The 19,628-nt window shown below is 43.3% G+C and overlaps 1 protein-coding gene across 1 annotated transcript in view; it reads right to left on the bottom strand.

Annotated features, from left to right (window-relative positions):
• The window catches only part of ccdc141 (coiled-coil domain containing 141), a 28,451-nt gene extending 11,534 nt beyond the window's left edge, over positions 1-16,917 (bottom strand). Inside the window, exons 1-12 of the mRNA XM_076264286.1 lie at positions 16,801-16,917; positions 15,310-15,432; positions 13,363-13,554; positions 12,389-12,497; positions 11,279-11,532; positions 5,879-5,998; positions 3,102-3,338; positions 2,511-2,683; positions 2,138-2,279; positions 1,314-1,433; positions 574-765; positions 60-239 (exon numbers count right to left, since the gene is read on the bottom strand). Of these exons, the coding sequence (XP_076120401.1) occupies positions 60-239; positions 574-765; positions 1,314-1,433; positions 2,138-2,279; positions 2,511-2,683; positions 3,102-3,338; positions 5,879-5,998; positions 11,279-11,532; positions 12,389-12,497; positions 13,363-13,554; positions 15,310-15,432; positions 16,801-16,890 (1,932 nt within the window). The 5' untranslated portion in view covers positions 16,891-16,917. The remainder of the gene's footprint in view (positions 1-59; positions 240-573; positions 766-1,313; positions 1,434-2,137; positions 2,280-2,510; positions 2,684-3,101; positions 3,339-5,878; positions 5,999-11,278; positions 11,533-12,388; positions 12,498-13,362; positions 13,555-15,309; positions 15,433-16,800) is intronic.
• Between the last annotated feature and the right edge of the window lie 2,711 nt (positions 16,918-19,628).

Below are 19,628 nucleotides of genomic sequence, written 5' to 3'. Positions count from 1 at the left end.
ACCGGACAACAAAACAAAAGAAGATAAATTTGATCATCCTGCAGACACCATGTTCTCACCATGTTCGAGGAATTGATGAAATTGTTCCCAAGGTCCTGCATGGTGAGAAATCTCTCCAGCAGTGACTGCCATTTAGCATCAGCCATGTCCTTCAGTGTCACACCAGCCTCTTCATTCTCCTCCTCCTCAATGGGCTTAGTCTTGAAGGACTCCACCAAATTCTTTATCTGCTGCTCAACCTGTGCAACAGCATAACACCAGTATTCAGATCGGAACATTAAGATGCACTTAGCGGAAAATCACCTAAAGACACAACATGGTTGGCAGAACCACAAATCTAAGCTATAGTGTTGTATCAATTGCACAATTGTGGTAGTCAAAACATGGTATAGTTGACATCAAAAATATCAAGTGCCTGTTTCATACTTTCTGTTTTTGAAACACTTTCCCCTATGATGAATCCAGCTTTATTCATTAAATTCAATTAAGACCTGAGACAGGTGCTCAGAGTTGGCTTAATACTCAGGCACATAAGTTAGCCCCATGCGCCACGATGAAAGAGAAAACAACCACCTCCTCTGCCAAGTGCAGGAACCCCACGTAAGGTCTAAGGGTCTCCACGCGAGCCAGTATGTTCCTTGTGATGGTCTTCAACTCTTCCGTCAAGAGTGACGCTTTGTTGGAGAACTCCACCCCCTCCTGACACTCCAGGGCTCTCAGTTCCTTGGTGAGCTTGCCAATGGCTTCTGATTCGCCCATAATATTCTGATGCAGAACAACAACATAGTGTGGTATAGAATGGACCAGGACATTTGCCTCAACAATACTGTTGCTTGACTGCAAGAGCATAATCAATGTGGTCAACTTTTTGGATCATTCAAAATGGGCTGCACCCTTAAAGCAACACAATGCAGTTATTTGACGTTAAAATAATGGCTTCAAACTCATTCTGATGCAACACTGACTTATATAATACGGACAATGAGGTCTCTGGCATTGCCAGTGCATGTCTGGAACACACCCTCATGTTGTTAATCAGGTAGGATCATGACCCTTGTAGGTTTTTGAAAAAAGCTGGGTACCGTCTTAGCATTTAATGCCATTGAATATTGACACCAAGGGGCATAAATATAAATTATCCCATTGTGTTGCTTTCCTAGTGTTTTACATTAATTGCCAGCTACAAGAACCAATGCAAAATGTACCAAAATATTATGGGGTCCATGAAGTCCACAAAAAAGTCCACAAACTCTGCAGTACAAAGAACTAACTGGAGCAGACTCAGTGACTCAGTGAGAGTTAGTTATCATTACCGCTGTCTGAGAGCACAGCGCAACATGCTTGTTGAGAATATCTTCGGCCTTGGAGAGTGAATCCCCAGGATGGGTATTGCTAGAGAGGGTAGTGTTGGCATTCTTAATCCATGCTGAGATCTGAAAGAGGAGAAAGGCGCCTTTATAGTTTCACTGAGCAGGACTGAAGTTATACTGCAAAGGAAATGAAAAATGATAATTTCTGCCACAATCATGGTTCCCTGAAGACAACTGAATACAGACCATGATGCACTTCAAATGTCTTCGGAGACATGTAGCTAATTTATATTCAACCATATTCCCTCAGAATACATTCATGGCTGAGTCTTCAAAGACTACTGATAGAGACAGTTTGGGAAACCTTCAAGGCTTGGAAGTTTCACTACCTGTGAAAAACAGATAGGTACTTTGAATATTTTACTTCATTATTTAGCCACTATACTTTTAGGGGTATTTTGGAATGCTTAGTTGGTTTCACCATGCCAGAGGTCAATCTCCTTTTGGCTTCTCAAAATGTGAGAAAAAATGTTGAGAATATGTCCAACTCTTGGGTAACCCCCATGAACAGTGCTTCTCATCTCCATTTGGAAAACACATTGGTCCATTTCAATAATCTAAATATTTCAGGTCAATTATGTTCACAATAGGCACTTCTGAATTCCTAAAAGCAATAATTATCTGCTTTAAAAACATTAAAATGCCTTACTCACAGATTGTGTTAGTTCTAATATCAGTACCATCTTAACCACTGTTATAATTACATGTTATGAAAATAATAATAATGGCTGTTAATTTGCATACAATTTCAGACCCTCTTTAAGTACCTTATCCATCTGGTCTTCAAATGAGGACACCAACTGCTGTCTCTTTGTTCCCAGTTCTCTGTGGGCACTACAGTCTTGGTTCAGAGCCTCCATCCTCTCTTTGATGTATCCCAGCATCCTTTGCACTTCTGACACCTGTGGGCTGTCAAGGACAATGAGTTTTTTTGTATTATTATTTGTTCATGCAGCTCCAAAACTGAGAGAGTGTGAGGTTAAATTCAGTCATATCCAAAAACAGAATAGTGAGGCAATATGTAATGGTGCTGTTGTGAGATAACCACAACTATGTGCAAGCATTTGGCCATTTTTTTACGCAACCTCCCCCAGAATGGCGTCACCTCTTCTCACGGTGGATGAATGAGAGACTGCTTACCTGTTTGGCGTAGCCTTCTGCAGGATGAGCTGGCCCCTCTGAAGGGGGTCTGCTGTGGCCTCTTTGATGCCGCGATGCAGCTCCTCATGCCTCTTGGCCATTTCTGATAATGTCAGAGACTGATTCTTCAAGCTCTTCATGCAGCTCTCAATGGTCCCCAGTGCCTCGAATGCCTTCATAAGAATAAAGGCATGAACATAGCATAGCATTTTACCTTTCCACTTGGTGAAGGCACAATACACTGTTGAAGCTTATCTTGCATTTGATACTGAGTGCTACAGGTAGTGAAATAACTAGTGGCTACCGAGTAAATGAGTGATTATGCAAGCAGTAATTCTACTTGGCTATCACTCTATGAGAGAGATCTGTAAAGGCAAATGTACTTGTACTTGCAGTGACCTCTGCTAGCACTTGAGGGCAGTGTTGCCCAAATGAACAGGGCAACTTCCCAGCACTAAGCTAAGCGTGGAGAGGGGGCCCTCTGAGCCTGAGAGGTGAGATTTTTCAGAAGCCCAATCATCACCAGGGCTCTTTGGCCATCGCCACATGTCAACGGGTGAGCTAGCTTGTGGGCGGAGGCGTGACGGCTACCTCATTAGTGCTGCTGAAGAACGCCCGTCCCTCCTGGAGACGCGCCAGGCGGCCCATCATCAGGCTCCAGAAGCGATCGTGCAGTGCCCGCAGCGTCCGACTCTTCTCCACCACGCGCTCCATCTCCGGGCACTCGTCTACTTCACCCTCCACCTCCTTCTCTGCCTTCTCCTCCTCCTGGGCTGCCCGCATCTCGGACGGTCGAGCGAGGAGCTTTTCCACCAGCAGGCCCCAGTCCTGATGCAGTCCAGGTTGACGTCACATGTGCAAAGGAGAGGGGTGGGGGTGGGGGGGGGGGTTAATTTCATACTAGCTCATGTATTACTGGTCATCTTTTAGCACCATGTAGCTTACCTACCCTGACTTTATTACAGTAAAACGAGGCAGATTGATAAATGGATGTACCAGAGAAAGAAAAACAAGCCGCACTGATGTCACATGAGGAAAGATTAATTTCATAGGGGTTTATGCATTAATGATGAAGCCAGTGAGCTTTTTTATGTTTTATTTCCTGAATCAAGATTCGCCTGACTGAGAGAGAACAGACAATTATTATGTTGCAAGGGATAGATTCATCTGATGAGGCATGACATTGCATGACAACAGTTAACAAACAGCTATTTACAACAAGTATAGCTGACCCTGACCCTCTCTGTTGTCTGTTAGACTTATTTATTTATTATTTTATTAAATATGCAGTTGGTTATATCAGCAAAAATGAGCAAGTAATGAGAGCAGACTCTATGGCTGAGAAGCTTCTTGGAAACGATGTTACTGGCTTCTGGAAGGAGGTGAGAGCACTGAACAGGGTCAGTACATCGTTACCATGTACAGTTGAAGGAGTTTCTGGAACCGACAAGATAGCTGAGCTGTGGAAGCAACACTACTCTGAGCTATTCAATTGTGTAAAAAGTGATCTCTACAAAGTGGCCAATGTTGCCAACAGTGACACAGTGGGAATCACATGTAGAGAGGTGCAACAAGTAATTACACAGCTAGCTGATAACAAAGCAAGTGGCTTAGATCAAATCACTGCAGAGCACCTCAAGTTTGCAAGTCCGAGGGCTGCAGCTCTTCTTGCAATCTGCTTCACAGGCTTTATGACTCATGGTCTATTGCCGCACTCCATGTTGTCTGTTACCTTGGTGCCTGTCATCAAGGACAAAGCAGGCAAGGTGGGGAGCTTGGATAACTATAGACCAATTGCTTTAGCCAGTGTGTTATCCAAAGTCCTGGAAAGAATTTTACTAGATAGACTAAGCTCTTATATTGATACCACAGACAACCAGTTTGGCTTCAAGGCTAAACATGGCACTGACCTATGTATTTATGCCCTGAAGGAAGTGGTAGAAAAGTATAGAAGACAGAATTCTTCAGTTTTAATTTGTTTTATTGATGCATCAAAGGCTTTTGATCGAGTCAATAATTTTAAGTTGTTCACTAAGCTCAGTCAAAGAGGTGTGCCCAATAGCATAATTAGAATCCTGGCATATTGTTATGCTAACCAGAGCATGCAGGTCAAATGGGGGAATGCAGTCTCTACACCAATTGGCGTGGGTAATGGGGTTCATCAGGGGGTTTACTCTCACCCGCCCTTTTTAATATTTATATGAATGATCTATCTGACCAACTAAGAGCCAGTAACACAGGATGCATGGTTGGCAACACCCTGATAAACCACCTTATATGCAGATGATTTAGTGATCTTTCCTCCTAGCAGTGCTGGGTTTCAAGAGATGCTGAACATATGTACTGAGTATGGTGTCAAATTTGATGTTAAATACAATAGTAAAAAGAGTGTTCTGATCTGCAAAACAAAAGGAGATAAGGACTTAATCTTTCAATCTTTTCACCTGGCAGGGCAAGCTTTAACTGTAGGGCATAAAACCAAATATCTAGGACACATCATCACAGACCAAATGTGTGATGATGACATTAGGCAGCGCCGCATGTTATATGCACAAGCCAACATGCTGGTTAGGAAATTCCACTGGTGCTCAGATAAAGTTAAAATAAGCCTGTTCAAAGCATACTGTACTCCTCTACACACTGCCCACATATGGACCAAGTTTAAAAAGTCAAGCATCCAGAAGCTCCAGATTGCCTATAATGATTGCGTATACTGCTTAAAACCCAGGTGGAGCAGTGCAAGTGAATTATTTTGTAGGGTAGGAGTCAACACATTCCATGCACTGTTGAGAAACCTAATGTACAAATTAATTTGCAGATTGAATGGTTCGTAACCTTATCATTATGCTGTTGTCAAATCCTGGTCTTAGTACTGTGCGATACCAGTCACCCATGTGGAAACACTGGTAACATTGCCTTTTTTATTGTCCTGTTGTTGTCTTTGTATGTACTGTAGTTGGTAGTATTGGTATGTGTATTTATTGGACCATGAGTCTGGACATAAAAGTTGATTGATTGATTGATTATTTATGCAGTGACTCAACATCCTAAGCAACGTTTCTGGTCTTTCATTTTCAGTCATTGTAAAAACATGAGCCCTACATGTGACCTGCAGCTAATGGGTGCACACATTCTATGTTCCACTAAAATATTAAATATTAGTGAAAAGCTAAACACTGGCCTATCCCAAGAGTCTTAAGCCAGCAGGCACTTTGTATCTGTTTAGTTTACAAATCTGTTCAGTGGGATTTAAAGCTGTGAGACACACTTATTTTCCCATGCGATCCGTGCTTCCTCCGGATATATGTCATCCCTCTCCCTGCATTATTCAAATGCTAAGAAAGTAGACACAAATCACTTAATCTCACCTTGGCTTTCTGCTCAAACTCCTTGTATTCCTGCAGCAGGTCCTCACTCTCTGACAGGGAGGAGCCGAGCTGATCATTTTCCAAATACAAATCTGCATTTTCCTTGAACCAGTGTGTAACCTAGGACAGGGGATAAAAAGAATAAAAAAAACCAGAGTACAGCCTTTAAAAGTGCCTTCAATACTACTTGAAAAACATTTGTGTTGTCTTTTGTGGAGAACATAAATTTAATAAAAGCAAGCTTGGCTCGACCCGCACAGAGCCTGAACACAAGGAGGTCGCTCCTCTGTGATATTCATCCCTTGACACTTTGCCAAAGTTTGAGATTGAGTATCACATCTGAGCCACCTTCTTGGCATAGAGCCAGGGAGCCCTCACTACTTTCATTACGTTCGGCCCTCATACATGTCAACCAAGAATAAGCCATCACACACGGGCGGATGAAACACGACCAGCTGGTGCCACTCCATAATGAATTGCTTTACAAGCTCCGAAATAACAGAAATGTGATTCAAGTCACTGCGTTGTAAATTACTGAAAAACAGGGGGAACGTTTCAAGCAGAGTTTAAACTCTGAAATGCCAAATGAAAATCGCAAACTCAACTCTTGAGACTGTCAATTATTAATACAGCGGTACTTGAATTTGCTTCCACCAAACCAAGGGGAATTCCCACTGAGCATTTGTTGAAATTTAAAGGACAATTCCGGCGCAAAATGAACCTAGGGGTTAATAACACATGTGTACCGAGTTCGACCGTTCGCTGGGATGTATTTTCATGCTAGTCGAATGTGACCAGTTTTATTGCAAACCGTGAATTAGCGTTTAACGCTAGCCTTCGGGGCACACGTACAGTAAAAAGAAATCGCTATTTCTATACCACTAACAAGGCTCAAAATAGCACCACACTTACACAGTAGCATGAGGGTCTCTACATGTAAACCGAAGCATTGAGAACTTTGTAAGTGTACAGACAGTTTATTAAAAAGAAACACATTACCGTTCACGTCTGGTTCACATACAGGCAGGCGCCTTGGTTAAACAGAACTCTGGGAAGTGAATCTCGGGTGAAACGTTGTTGCAGAAGGACTGTGCAAAAGAGAAGCACTGAACGCAACAGGAGACATAAGAGATGGCAGGTTATTTGAACGAATTTGAAGACATCGAGGATGAACCCTTATTGGACGTCCTTATCTTTTCGAGTCGGAATATACCAACGAAGAGCTGCGGGAGCTCCGTGAAAGGGCTATGAGAGAGAGAGCTAGAAGCTACCTGTAGTCAATGCCACACAGGCGGCGGCGATCCATACCAGAGGGACCAGATGGACATCCACTAAGTAAGTACACTATACAAGTTATGTTACATCGGAGCTATTATTTCTGATAGGCCTATATTGAGCAAATTACGTTTGATTTTAGTTCACATCGCCTGCCTGTATATGTGAACCAGACGTGAACGGTAATGTGTTTCTTTTTAATAAACTGCCTGTACACTTACAATGCTTACAATGCTTACTCTCAATGCTTCGGTTTACATGTAGAGACCCTCATTATGCTACTGTGTAAGTGTGGTGCTATTTTGAGCCTTGTTAGTGGTATAGAAATAGCGATTTCTTTCTACTGTACGTGTGCCCCGAAGGCTAGCGTTAAACGCTAATAAGCGGTTTGCAATAAAACTGGTCACATTCGACTAGCATGAAAACAAATCCCAGCGAACGGTCGAACTCGGTACACATGTGTTATTAACCCCTAGGTTCATTTTGCGCCGGAATTGTCCTTTAATAACAACATCCATGATTCATAACAAAGGGAAACAATGCTGGGGGACTATGCATTCCAGTCCTGGTTATTAGGGCCCGAGCACCGAAGGGCGCAAGGCCCTGTTGTTTTTGTAAGGATTATTAGGGCCCGAGCACCGAAGGGCGCAAGGCCCTATTGTTTTTGTAAGGATTATTATTATTACGAGTATTCCGATTTTAACTTTGTCTCAGAGCGTTTTCCTTTTTTGAGGTGGTTAACTCATTGAGTGCCAAAAACGTAATATTACGTTTTTAGCTTTTTTTTTTTATTACGAAACTAGACACTCTAGTCTAACACACCTTATATGTGATTTTGGTAACTCTGTGATGAATGGAAATGAAATATATGACGATCGAAAACTCATGAAAACGCAAGATCTGGACATTTTATCTGGACGTTTGATCTTAACTCGGCTTTTGATGGTTGCCGCTTTGTTTCGAATCAGTCACTGATTAGCCTATCAGTGACATGCACGGCAGGTCAAAAACAGGTCATTTATTTTCGTGGGTTTATCACTAGGTGGCAGGTCTCATTAGATCTCTTCCCAGAAACTTTGCAGGCAACACTTCTCAGGTGCTGATGAAGGGAGAAATGAAAAAGTCGAAGAAAAAGATATTGCAGCAGGTGCGTTTTCACCAGACAACGCTGGATGAGTCCACCTTTCTACTAAGACAAGATGACTCTGACCGCGACAGGTCAAAAACATTACAAGGAGTGACTGAACACCGTGCTGAGGAGGGAGTTCCATCTCCACTACGAGCCGGGCCTAGCAGAGTGGGTGGTAGGCCGAGTCGCGCTTGCAAGAGGGCACGCCCTTGCCAGAGTGCCGAATATGTCGGTGATAGTGACACAGACGTTACCGACCAAGAGGAGGAATTATGGAGCCCGACTCGATCATCAGCAGCAGGTAAGAATACAAACATCCTGCTCGCGTGTGCAGGGTGTGTAAGAAGCGTGGGTACAGAAGTGAAACGACCTACTACTGTACATCATGCGTTGTCCCATTACACCTCAAAGAGTGTTACACTCTGTACCACACACAGAGAGACTTTGCTACTCACACGTAGATTCACAATTATTTGGGATGGATTCCAGGATGTCTTGAAGGCCTTCATATTTACTGTATATATTTATTGTAATTTGTTTATTTATTCTTATATGTACAGTATTAAAATATGTATGTGTTTATATGTAAATATACTGCCCTCTAATATGTATATATATATATGTATATATGTGTTTATATGTAAATATACTGCCCTCTTATGTGGTATGATTTTGTATTGTTTACTGTCTTGTAATACATCTTATGGATTGAATTTCATCTCAGGTGTGTTCATTCTACAGCAGTAGAAATGTGGTATTATTGTTTTGTAGCCCCCCCCCCCCACCCCATGGTGGTTTTGTGAACAGAAAAAATATATTTGTCTTACACAAGTCCTTTGACCCAGAAATGTAAGTGTCAGAAGAGTGGCAGGCTCAAACAGCACATATTTCATAAAAGACGCAATATCTCCACTTCTAGAAAGAAAACAGGGATTTTGATGAAAACTAGCCACTGTTTAGCTTGGGATTTCTCAGGAACAGAGGCTCACCTTTCAAACGAGCCATTGTATGTGTTCATAGCTATAACACAGAATATGCTGTGGCTGTCCAAAAATCATCAACAATGGTCTAGATTGCTGGCACTAGGACAAAGCTTCCGAAAACAGCATTAACATCTTAACAATGAGTTAAGATGGGTGAAAAGTCTTGAAATTTGCCACACACATCAGGTGTCACGCAAAGCAGTTAGGTACAAGAGCTTGGTCCCAGGCTTGGCCCAGGGACTCGCTAGCGCCCCCTTAGGTGACTGATGGCGTGGTTGGCATATACTTTCAGCGAGACACACAAAATTTGGTAGGCGTGTGTGTATCTCCCCAAGATGAACAACTTTTGTATGTACAATGCATTACCCACGCCCAACAGGAAGTGAGGTATTAGGGATTTTGTGCGGACTAAAATGTGATGAATTGTGATGCCAAAAGAGGTGCTTCACGTGGGTGAAAACGTATGAAATTTGGCACACACATCAAGAGGTACCGTGAATACACAGGGAAAAAGGCTTGGCCCAGGAACTCCATAGCGCCCCCTTATGTCACTGTGACTTGTGGTTGGCATATAGTTTTAGATACAAACACCAAATGTGGTGGGTGTATGTAACTCCCAAAAACGAACAACTTTTGCATTAACATGCCATTAGCCACGCCCACAGGAAGTGAGGTAATTAAGATTTTGTGCATTTTGGACATGATCAATTTTTACACACTTCTCCTAGACGATTGATCCGATACATGTCAAAGTTGGTATATATGATGCCAAGAGGCTGTTGATTCTAAATTGTGAAGCTTTTTTTGATATGTTGTCATTTGACGAAATGGCAAAATTATGAATGTCATAACCCTTCCACATAAACAATAAATGTGTCATAATTCACCATGCATCGCTTGAAATGTTTTAAATTTCACAGGTCATTGAATACAATGGTAATGATGATATGCACATGCCCATAATACATATTTGGCATAGTGCCACCACCTGACAACAGAAAAAATGGCAGTTACACTGATCAATTTTAACATACTCCTCCTAGACGGTTTGTCAGATTCATAGGAAATTTGGCAAATATGATGGCAAGATGATGCTGATGTTAAATTGTGAAGGGATTTTTGATATGTTGTAATAAGTTATGATTTTAATATCTCACCACATAAACAGGAAATGTGTCAAAGTCAAAGTGCATTGAATGAACAGTCTGAAACTTCTCAGGTTAATAGATATTATGATTATGAGAATATCCAGAAACCCAATTGGCCTCTCTGGCATAGCGTCACCACCTGGCCAAGCAGGATATGTGCCAGAAATGGGCAATGCCTTAAGTGATTGATCTTAAACTTTACAAAATATTGGATATCATTATTGTGATGATATTCACGTTTTGTACACACACACACTGTGAGAGCCACACACACAAAGAGAGAGACACACACACACAAAGAGAGAGAGACACACACACACACACACACAGACAGACAGACACGCACACACACACAAACACACACACACACAGATAGAGAGAGAAACACACACACATAAACACACACGCTCACAGAGAGAGAGAGCGAGCAAGGGAGACACACACACAGAGACACACACACACACACACACAAGCAGAGAGAGATATAGACACACACACCCAAACAGAGAGAGATATAAACACACACACACACAAAGAGAGAGACAGACACATATATACACACACACACACACCAACACACAGAGTGAGAGAGAGAGACACACACAGACACACAAACACACACACTCAAGCACACACACACACATGGAGTCTCATGGTTGGCATATAGTTTAAGCTACACACACCAAATTTGGCAGGTGTATGTAACTCCCCGAGACAAACATCTTTCCAAAAGGTCACGGGTTGCGGACCGCAGGTGCTCGGGCCCGCCATTGCCGCTTGCGGCTATATTTATTCCATTATTTTTGAAATGTTTTATCTGTTCACCACTAAACACACACACACACACACACACACACAGACTCACTTCCTGTTCTTGCTGCTCCCACTGGCAGATATTCTGGATGACTTCCAGCCTGTGCTGCTGACGTCTCATGTGTAGGTCCACCTGCCTGCGGCGGTCCTGCAGCAGCTCCATCAGATACTCCACCTTACTGCAGCTGGACCGGGCTCCGTACAGCACGTTGGAGAAGCGTAGGGCCTCGTCCACTTGGAAGTCACTCAGGTAGTCCAGCAACTCACGACTCTTGTTCAAGACAAGCATTGACTTTTCCAAAAGACCTGATGCAAAAGGAAGAATATTTACAGGATATTTAAGTGTTGAGGTCATTGTATGAATCATTCCTTTTATGCATCAAAGTTGGACAGATATTTTCCATTCTTATCTCCAACACATATTTATGCTCTTACACACAATATACAAATATGGTCATACCTCTAAGAACTTGCACTTGCTGCATAAATACAGACACCAAAGTTTTACTTTGAAGAAGGAAAAAAATAACTTAGCCCTCTCTTCTATGAGTAAGTAAAATATTTGTTTAAGAACCAAAATACTTGTGTGAAATCAGAGGAATTTGTGAATGATTAATGGGAACCAAAGCCAAATTCCAAAAGTCCCGAACAAACTGACTTTGCTGAACAACAAACAAATATGGCCCATCACATTTGCATGCAAGACAAGGCATTTACTTTAGCCATCTTCATTTCTGTTGCAGCCCAAGGGTGTCAGTAGTGTGCTTACAGACTTGATTACATCTGAAAGATATTCAAATCTGAGCTCAATGCCTTTGAGGCATGGTGGAGAGCCGCCTGGGCGAGAGCAAATTGTTATTTCGCTCAAAACTCATCTAAGCGAGAGAGACAGATGCTCGAGAGAAAACATGAGAGGCTCCAAGAGAACACCAGGTTCAGGTCCCGGTCAGCAAACACATACGGGACATGATGTCACTGCTCTCATGGGGTCTTGTCCGAAAGACCCACAGCATGTGTGTGAAAGGTTCAAGGGTAAGAAAAAGAGGAAGAGGAGGGGGGGGGTTGGGTTAGCTCTCCCACATAGCGATGGGCTGCGGGGTTGATTCGCGCCAGACCTGGGCCAATCCCGCTTCTGAGACTGTTGCTCTGGCCGTCCACTCACCTCGCTTAATAACGCTGTGTCTCTGGAGGAGCCTGGAGAGCGAGTCGGCGTCCGCGACCTCCTGGCCGACGCGTTGGAAATCCTCAGCCTCGTCGATTTTGATGGCAAACTAAAACAGAACAAAAATCATGCTCACGTTAGTCATGACACACACACATATACACACACTATCAAAGAGGAGTGTCCAGTCATATCTCACACACATCATTAAATGGACACCAATGCTTGATAACTCATGGTGCTCTTCACTCATTGAGGTCTATATTGAATGTATTCTAATGGCTGCTGGTCAGGCAAGAGTATGAAGTCAGGCCGAGTGTTTTCTGACATCAGGGTTAAGGCAGTATGAAACACCTGCATCCTGCGTCAGCAACAGGACTCTCATATTTCAGGGCTTTCACGCTCTTATGAACGTTTTTGTCCACAAGTAACTATCCAGGCACTTTCAGAAAATACTTCAGTTCTCAGTGAAGATGACCTTGAATATAAGTAGCTACAAATTGTGTCCATTATTACACTACTGTACGTATAAGAGCAGCAAAATAGTTGGTGACACTGCTTTGACATCAAAGCTACAGGTTGGAATCTGATCCAATTATTGGGCAGACCCTGTGATGCCTTCAGACAACAAACACCTGGGAGGGAGCGGATGCTCTCTCTCTCTGTCTATCTCTTTCTGTCTCTCTGTCTCTGGAGCCTCAGAGCTGAGTCGAGCACAAACACGCAGGCCTTTGTACTTCCTGACGGTATCGAGCAGCATCACATTTCCTACCATAAAAGCTGTACAAACACAAAACAAGGCTTTGTGTTTCAAAAAGAAAATAAAACAAAACTGACAACACTGTTTTAATAAAAAAAAAAGAGAAAAACATACGTAATGACAAGCTCAGAGGGGAGCTTGGCAGTGTTGGTTGTAACCTATCATTAACTAGGGGGGGGGGAGACACCGAATGGAGGTGCACTGCAGCTTTTACCTCCAGGGCCCTGTCAAAGAACTCGGAGGCGAGCTGGAGGAGCGACCTGCGCCTCTCCAAGTGGGAGGCGAGGGTCCACCAGGCGTCGCTAAGGGTGTCTGCCATGGCCCCGTACACCACCTCCTCCCCAACCTTCTCCTCTGCCGTTCTGTCCGCCTTTGCCAGCAGAGCCCACACGCCTTCCTCATGTTTCTGCAGAAAGACATGTTCCATTTTCATTAACTATTCAGTCCTGGAGATATCCGAAGGCAGTATAATTAAATATGTTGTAAAGCTAACATTTCTTTCTAATTTGTTCTTCCTCAGACATAATTTTTTTAATACCCCTATCAATTATTACAAAATATGATGGCACGTTTCTTACTAAGATGTTCCACCCAGTGATTTACCTCCTTGTCACAGGGGATGTAGAAAATATTGATCTTGACAAATACAATCTAGTTAACAAGCAACTTTTTAAAACTACGTCAGTATAAAATAGCCAGTGAAGGGCTTCAACACACACACACGCACACGCACACGCACACACTCTGATAGAGAACCAGTGGTGCCCAACTATCTGGACATTTTCAGTTTGGGTACAGCTGGCCACCACTACCGCCACCCACCCACCCACACACACACACACACACACACACACACACACACACAAAGAATCACTTTTGTGATAGTGATAAGACTGAAATTCAGAGAGTAGCTTTGAAGGTTCTATTTGAATGCTGGTGCAAAATCTGGCATACTACAAATGGTTACCATGATAGTGTAATCCAGTGACTGTTTAACCACATGCAGTTGTGCTGGTCTGTTTTTAGTGCAGTTTTTTCGATGTGGCATGGGTCCATTTTAATTAGAAGGCTGAGGCTTCTATCAGCTCAAGTCTTTAGTTACATTACTGCGTGCACTGAGAACGGCCCGGTCCTGGCCTCTTTTCTGTTGGGTTGTGAAGTGTTGTTTAACAATCCGTGGAACTTTATTTTGAATTCATAATATTCCATAACAAAATGGTTTACAAGGAGGCTATTGTTAAAGTTGAATTGAGAGCCATTTTCCTTTTGGTACTTGGGAAAGTGTACTGAGAGAGGGGGAAAGTGTTTGGCATATGTAAAATATCAGACTTGGTGCTCCTGCCTGATTTCAATTACTGGGCACAGACCGTGGATGACGCAAGTCAGATGTGAATATGAGGCACTCACTGTTAATTGACAATTTTTTTTTTAATAATATAAAATATAAATTATATAAATTAACCTTATATATCATTATTTAATAAATTAACTAAAACTCACAACTGAGTTTTCATGAGAAGTAAGCCCAGATCTGCACTATGTGAAGACACTAGTGTAACAGCCATCTAAGCAATTGCACATATTAATAGATGACCAGTCACTTAAGATTAAATGACCCGCTGAACATATCCAGCTATCCAGCCATCACTCTGGCTATTAAATAGCCTACAATACTCAATTCAAGCACATAAGTGCTACTCGTTTTATCATTTAATTACATGTTTATGTGTATGTGTGCTGTGAGTGCAGCTATGGACTATGGATCCTGCTGTTTCACATCTCTGCACTGATTATGGAGTCAGTGGTACAATGTGGCATGTGGTACAAGGCTGAGAGCTGTTCTTATTCGAAAGTCCAATGCGATCTATTTGACCGCCTTGCACGGAAATAGCCACTGAACTACAGGGGCCTATAATGAGAGATGGAAAAAATACTGTGTGGAAATAAAATAAATCAACAGCCATACCCGGCACAAGGGGAGGTCACTTTGCACAGGCAAAGACACCATTAAAATATATAAAAATAAATTGTTAGCTGAGATTAGAAAACAGCATGAGGGGCTGATGATAAATCATTGTCAGATGAAGGTAGGGATGTCACTTTCAATTACATTAACAATCACAGGACAGCTTTACAGTGTTGTGGGCTGTGTTAGTACAACCTTGAGCTTGGCGAGGAGCTGCTCGTGCTCAGTGAGGAGTTTCTTGGTCTCCTCCTGGTTGGCGCCAATCTCGAGCAGGTTGGGCTTGGCCTCCGTCAGCTGCAGCTCCACTAGCGTGCCACACTGGAGGGGAAATTAAAAGACACATTATACACAGACACGCACACACACACATGCACGCACATACACACACAGAGAGAGAGAGAGGGAGAGAGACCAAGGACATGTTTATGTGCGGAGGTGGGCTGTTCGAAACCTTATACCTGCAAACATGCCGCACGCGCCCACGTGGTGCGGCGCACATTTCACGGTCCGTAAACAAACCGCACAAATAGTCGCCGAGGGGAAACAACCTCTCTCTGGCATTCTGCCAAAGATCACCTAAAGGAAAAACTTTGTAGAGCGGTCTCACACTTCCAAATGAAGTTGTTCCACAAATGATCGCCCACGGATCTGGTCCTCGGGAATGCAAATGAGCCCATCAAAAGGCTTAAAGAACGCATTTGAGAAATAAGAGAGAGTGGCAAAGGCGGCCGCCTGAAACCTTAAGAGCGCTGGCAGCTGCTCTGGCTTGTCTCAATCGCAATGTAAATGTGAGGAAATGCATTTAAACACAAGTGGATTCTGATGGTAACGCGTTGGGAGGCCGATTATTTAGCAGGCATGCAGTGGCCTTTGCCCAGTCCTGCGTGCCTGGTATTGTGGTAGATCCTGTACATGATGGCTTCAGAGGCCTTTGAGAAAAAAAAAACTGCTTCACTCTTTCACTTGACAGTTTACAGTTAAAGGCTATTAATAGTAAAGACCATATGATGATGTCTCAGAACAGCAATAGTACAGAGTGCTCTTTGTGTGTTTTGCTGCTGTCCTACATGGTCAATCCTACATGGATCTCTACAGTTAGGCTTCCATACATCTGACCATGGGATGAGTGAAAGCTTTGCAACAGGACCATGTCATCTGCAAGCCTGGTGGAAAAACAAAAAGGTTTATCGACGACCTGACTGTCAAATACGACAAACCGTGTGTTTGAGACATAATTGACCACAGATAATTTCCCCTGCCCTGTTCAGGGCTGCTCTTTGGATTAATCGATAGGGACGACAGATGCTGTAAGGACAGTGTCTACGATTGCAGACCAATCAATAGTATCGAACTGAGGGGTTTGAAGGTCAAAGCAAAGCCATTGTAAGGTGTTACTGAGATTACTGAGACCTACAGTTGTCTCTACGGGAACCCTGTCAAATCATTACTTAACTGTGTAGGTTGATTTGGGAAATCTGCTGATTCAAGAACAGGAACTATTGATTTGTCAATAGGGTACAACAGTTCAAAACCGTATGTAAACAACCACTAAACCTCTAGACCTACCATTTCAAGGCTACACCCAAAGTTACACAAACAGTCCACACAAGACATCCTGAAATCAATGTTTACCTTAACAAACCGAGATAACAGAGTATTTAGAAGTATTTAGAAGTAGTACTGTACCTTCAGTACTGTAATGACTAGCTGGGAGTCCCCAGCTTGCACAGACACAGTGCTGATTGTTGTTGTGGAAGGGTCACCTTCCCAAGACATTCTCGTTCACGTCCACAAGTCCAACACCCCAGCAGCAGGCTCTCCCCTCCACTTCAACACCCACACTTTGCTTTATCCAGCCCGTCCCCACATCCAAAAATCTAACAATGGCTATTCAGCGCATGCTTCTTGACTACACTCCAATAGTCCTCTGGTCAACAGGTAAATTCCAGCTTGTTAGAGAGAGAGAGAGAAAATGAGAGGCTCTGCTTTAATGCCCACCAAACAGTATCTTGCTGTGACAACTGGCTTGGATGAACACTCGACTCCAACCCCAGCGTACAAGTTGACAGGGCAGAGCACCGCGTGTTAAAAATAGAAATATCCACAAGGTTTATCACACAGCGCTGAGAGCCATTTGACACACCCCTAGTTCGGTGGCTCTGCTCTCTCCACACCACTCTCTCTCTCTTTCCCTACATCCGTCCCTCACCCTTTCTCTCTCCCTCTCTCTCTCCCACACTCCCGCCTTTTCTCTGTCTGTCTGTCTGTTCTGGTCACCCTTTGGCCCTGATGTACGGGAAGGTTGAAGGGGACACCCACACAGGTTTTGGCCCAAGCAGAGATCAGAGTGTGACGATCAGATGGGGAGTGGGAACGTTGTGCCACTGATGTGCCCCCCCCACCCCTCTCCCAAAACCCTTCTTGTTCCCTCAAGAGGAATAACTCCTGTCACCTCCGCAGCCAAGCTTCCCCTGAGCCTGCATGCCAGTGTTTTAAAGTCCAGTTAAAGCCCAACAGCACAGCCAACAGTGATCTCTAGAAAGTTCTATGAATGCAGCAAATACTCGCGACATGAAGTCATCCTAAAAAAGTTGTTTTTAGTAACTCCCTCAGAAATATATATTTGGAACTTCAATACGTTCTCCTGGGACTGATGCAATCCCCAGAGAACATCTTGTTCAAAGAGAAACCTATTGAAGTAAAAAACAAGGCAGTGTGTTTGGGGGGAGCGAGGAGGGTATTGTCCTAATAAAATGGGACTCTGATTCCCTGACTACAGCACAATGGAAGGAAAAGCCCACAGAGACAATTTGATACTTAACTCTGCAGGGAAATGCAACCAGGGACCCGGTTTCCTGATAACAGACATTTAAAGCCTTTTTTCCTCTTGCTCGCACTCTCTCTCTTTCGCTCCTCACACATGAAACACAACATATGCTGCTCTAAACCCGGCTTTAAACATTGCTGCGGCGGCTTCAAAATGACAAGACAGTGACAATACCAAACATGTTCATGATTTATGCAAGTCTCTACTCTGACAGTGGCTTACCCATCAAAGCCCATGTGTTTTTCAGGATTCTCTAGGTCACTTCCTAGCGGCGTCTGGTATATACCATACAGAGGAAACCTCAGGGAACTGCACAGGGAGAGACAATGATAAATCAGATACCCCTTTAATCCCCTGGAGTCTCCGTGACACAATCTCACAATCATGACATGTTTTCGTACTTGACAGAAAAGTGCCTTGAGCTAAGTACTAATGGGCTCAATGTTGTGACATGCTGGAAAGCGCCACACATTAGCAACGAGAGAAAAGTATGCCCTCGTCAATCTCTTGCTTATTTTGATATCTGAGTGTGGTCCCAGTGTGACTATAAAATATACAATACAGATATGTCATACACAAATACCTCACATAATGCTCTGCAGAAATAATAAGAGAAAGACAATAGCCTAGATTTACTAATGCTTTCATTCATCCATTCTTACTCTACCAGCAGCTGCAGAGGTGAATTGTATAGCTTGTAACAGTAACATTTTCACATCAGCAAATTATCCCTTAGAGACATGGGAGAGCAGAACTAAATTGTTATTGTTCAAAAATGAAAGTCAGAGAGCAAAAAAAATCAAACTGAAAAAAACACGCATGCTTTAGCTGATCACCTTTGCTGCTGCTACAGAAAGGTTCAGTTAAGGCCACACACAATGAGTTGTGACACTGTTTCCCCAAAGGACATGCCTCTCATTTTATAGAGCATGAAAATACACTAACAGGGTGATGTCTGTCCACTCCTTCAGGCCACATGCCAGCCATATCACTGCCACACATTTCTTTGAGTGCTCATTGGAGAGACCTGTTCGAATTACCACTGATACCACAACATTCTTCTGTCTTTGTTTTTCTTTGTTTTTTTATTTTATTTTGATAGGCATGCCACGTCCTCCCGTGAGGCTCCAGGCAGTAGTGGCAGCTGCAAAGTTGGCAGGACAGCTGAGAAAGTAGATAGCCCTCAGAAGTTTGAGCGCACCAGGGATAGCCGAGGTCCTGGCAGGCCCTAGACACGCTGGCCATCTGTTTGGTTGGAGGGAGGGAGGGAGAAGGGGCGGGGGTCTCCTGATAAATCAGGCAGCGCGTCGCCGAGTGGCCTCTGCTAAATCACCGGGGTTATAATTAGTCTCCGACTCTCAGCGTCACGTCAGTTACCGATGCACAGATGAAACCAAACCCAGTCCACCGACCAATGCTCACAATGGCATCACATGTGCAACGTGCCTGTATGCAAACATACAGTACAAAGACCATACCCACAAACACAAATGTATATGTACCCACACAACACACAGGAAGAATATTCTTTCACATATAGACAGAACCCAGATCTTCATGTACACATGTTACCACATCAAATGCTTCATGTCATTAACTCTAATGAATACAATTCAGAAGGCCATTTTTCAATCTTCTATGTAATTTGACAGGCAAGCCCCCCCCCATGTAATCAGTCAATGACCAT

This window comes from Alosa pseudoharengus, unplaced genomic scaffold, assembly GCF_046254945.1.
Source record: "Alosa pseudoharengus isolate Yale_2024_CS ecotype anadromous, Long Island Sound unplaced genomic scaffold, YU_APseudo_1.1 YU_APseudo_1.1_scf_3, whole genome shotgun sequence".
Classification (NCBI taxonomy): domain Eukaryota; kingdom Metazoa; phylum Chordata; class Actinopteri; order Clupeiformes; family Clupeidae; genus Alosa; species Alosa pseudoharengus.
Note: the sequence above shows the minus strand (reverse complement) of the source record. Positions and strands in the feature narration are given on the sequence as shown.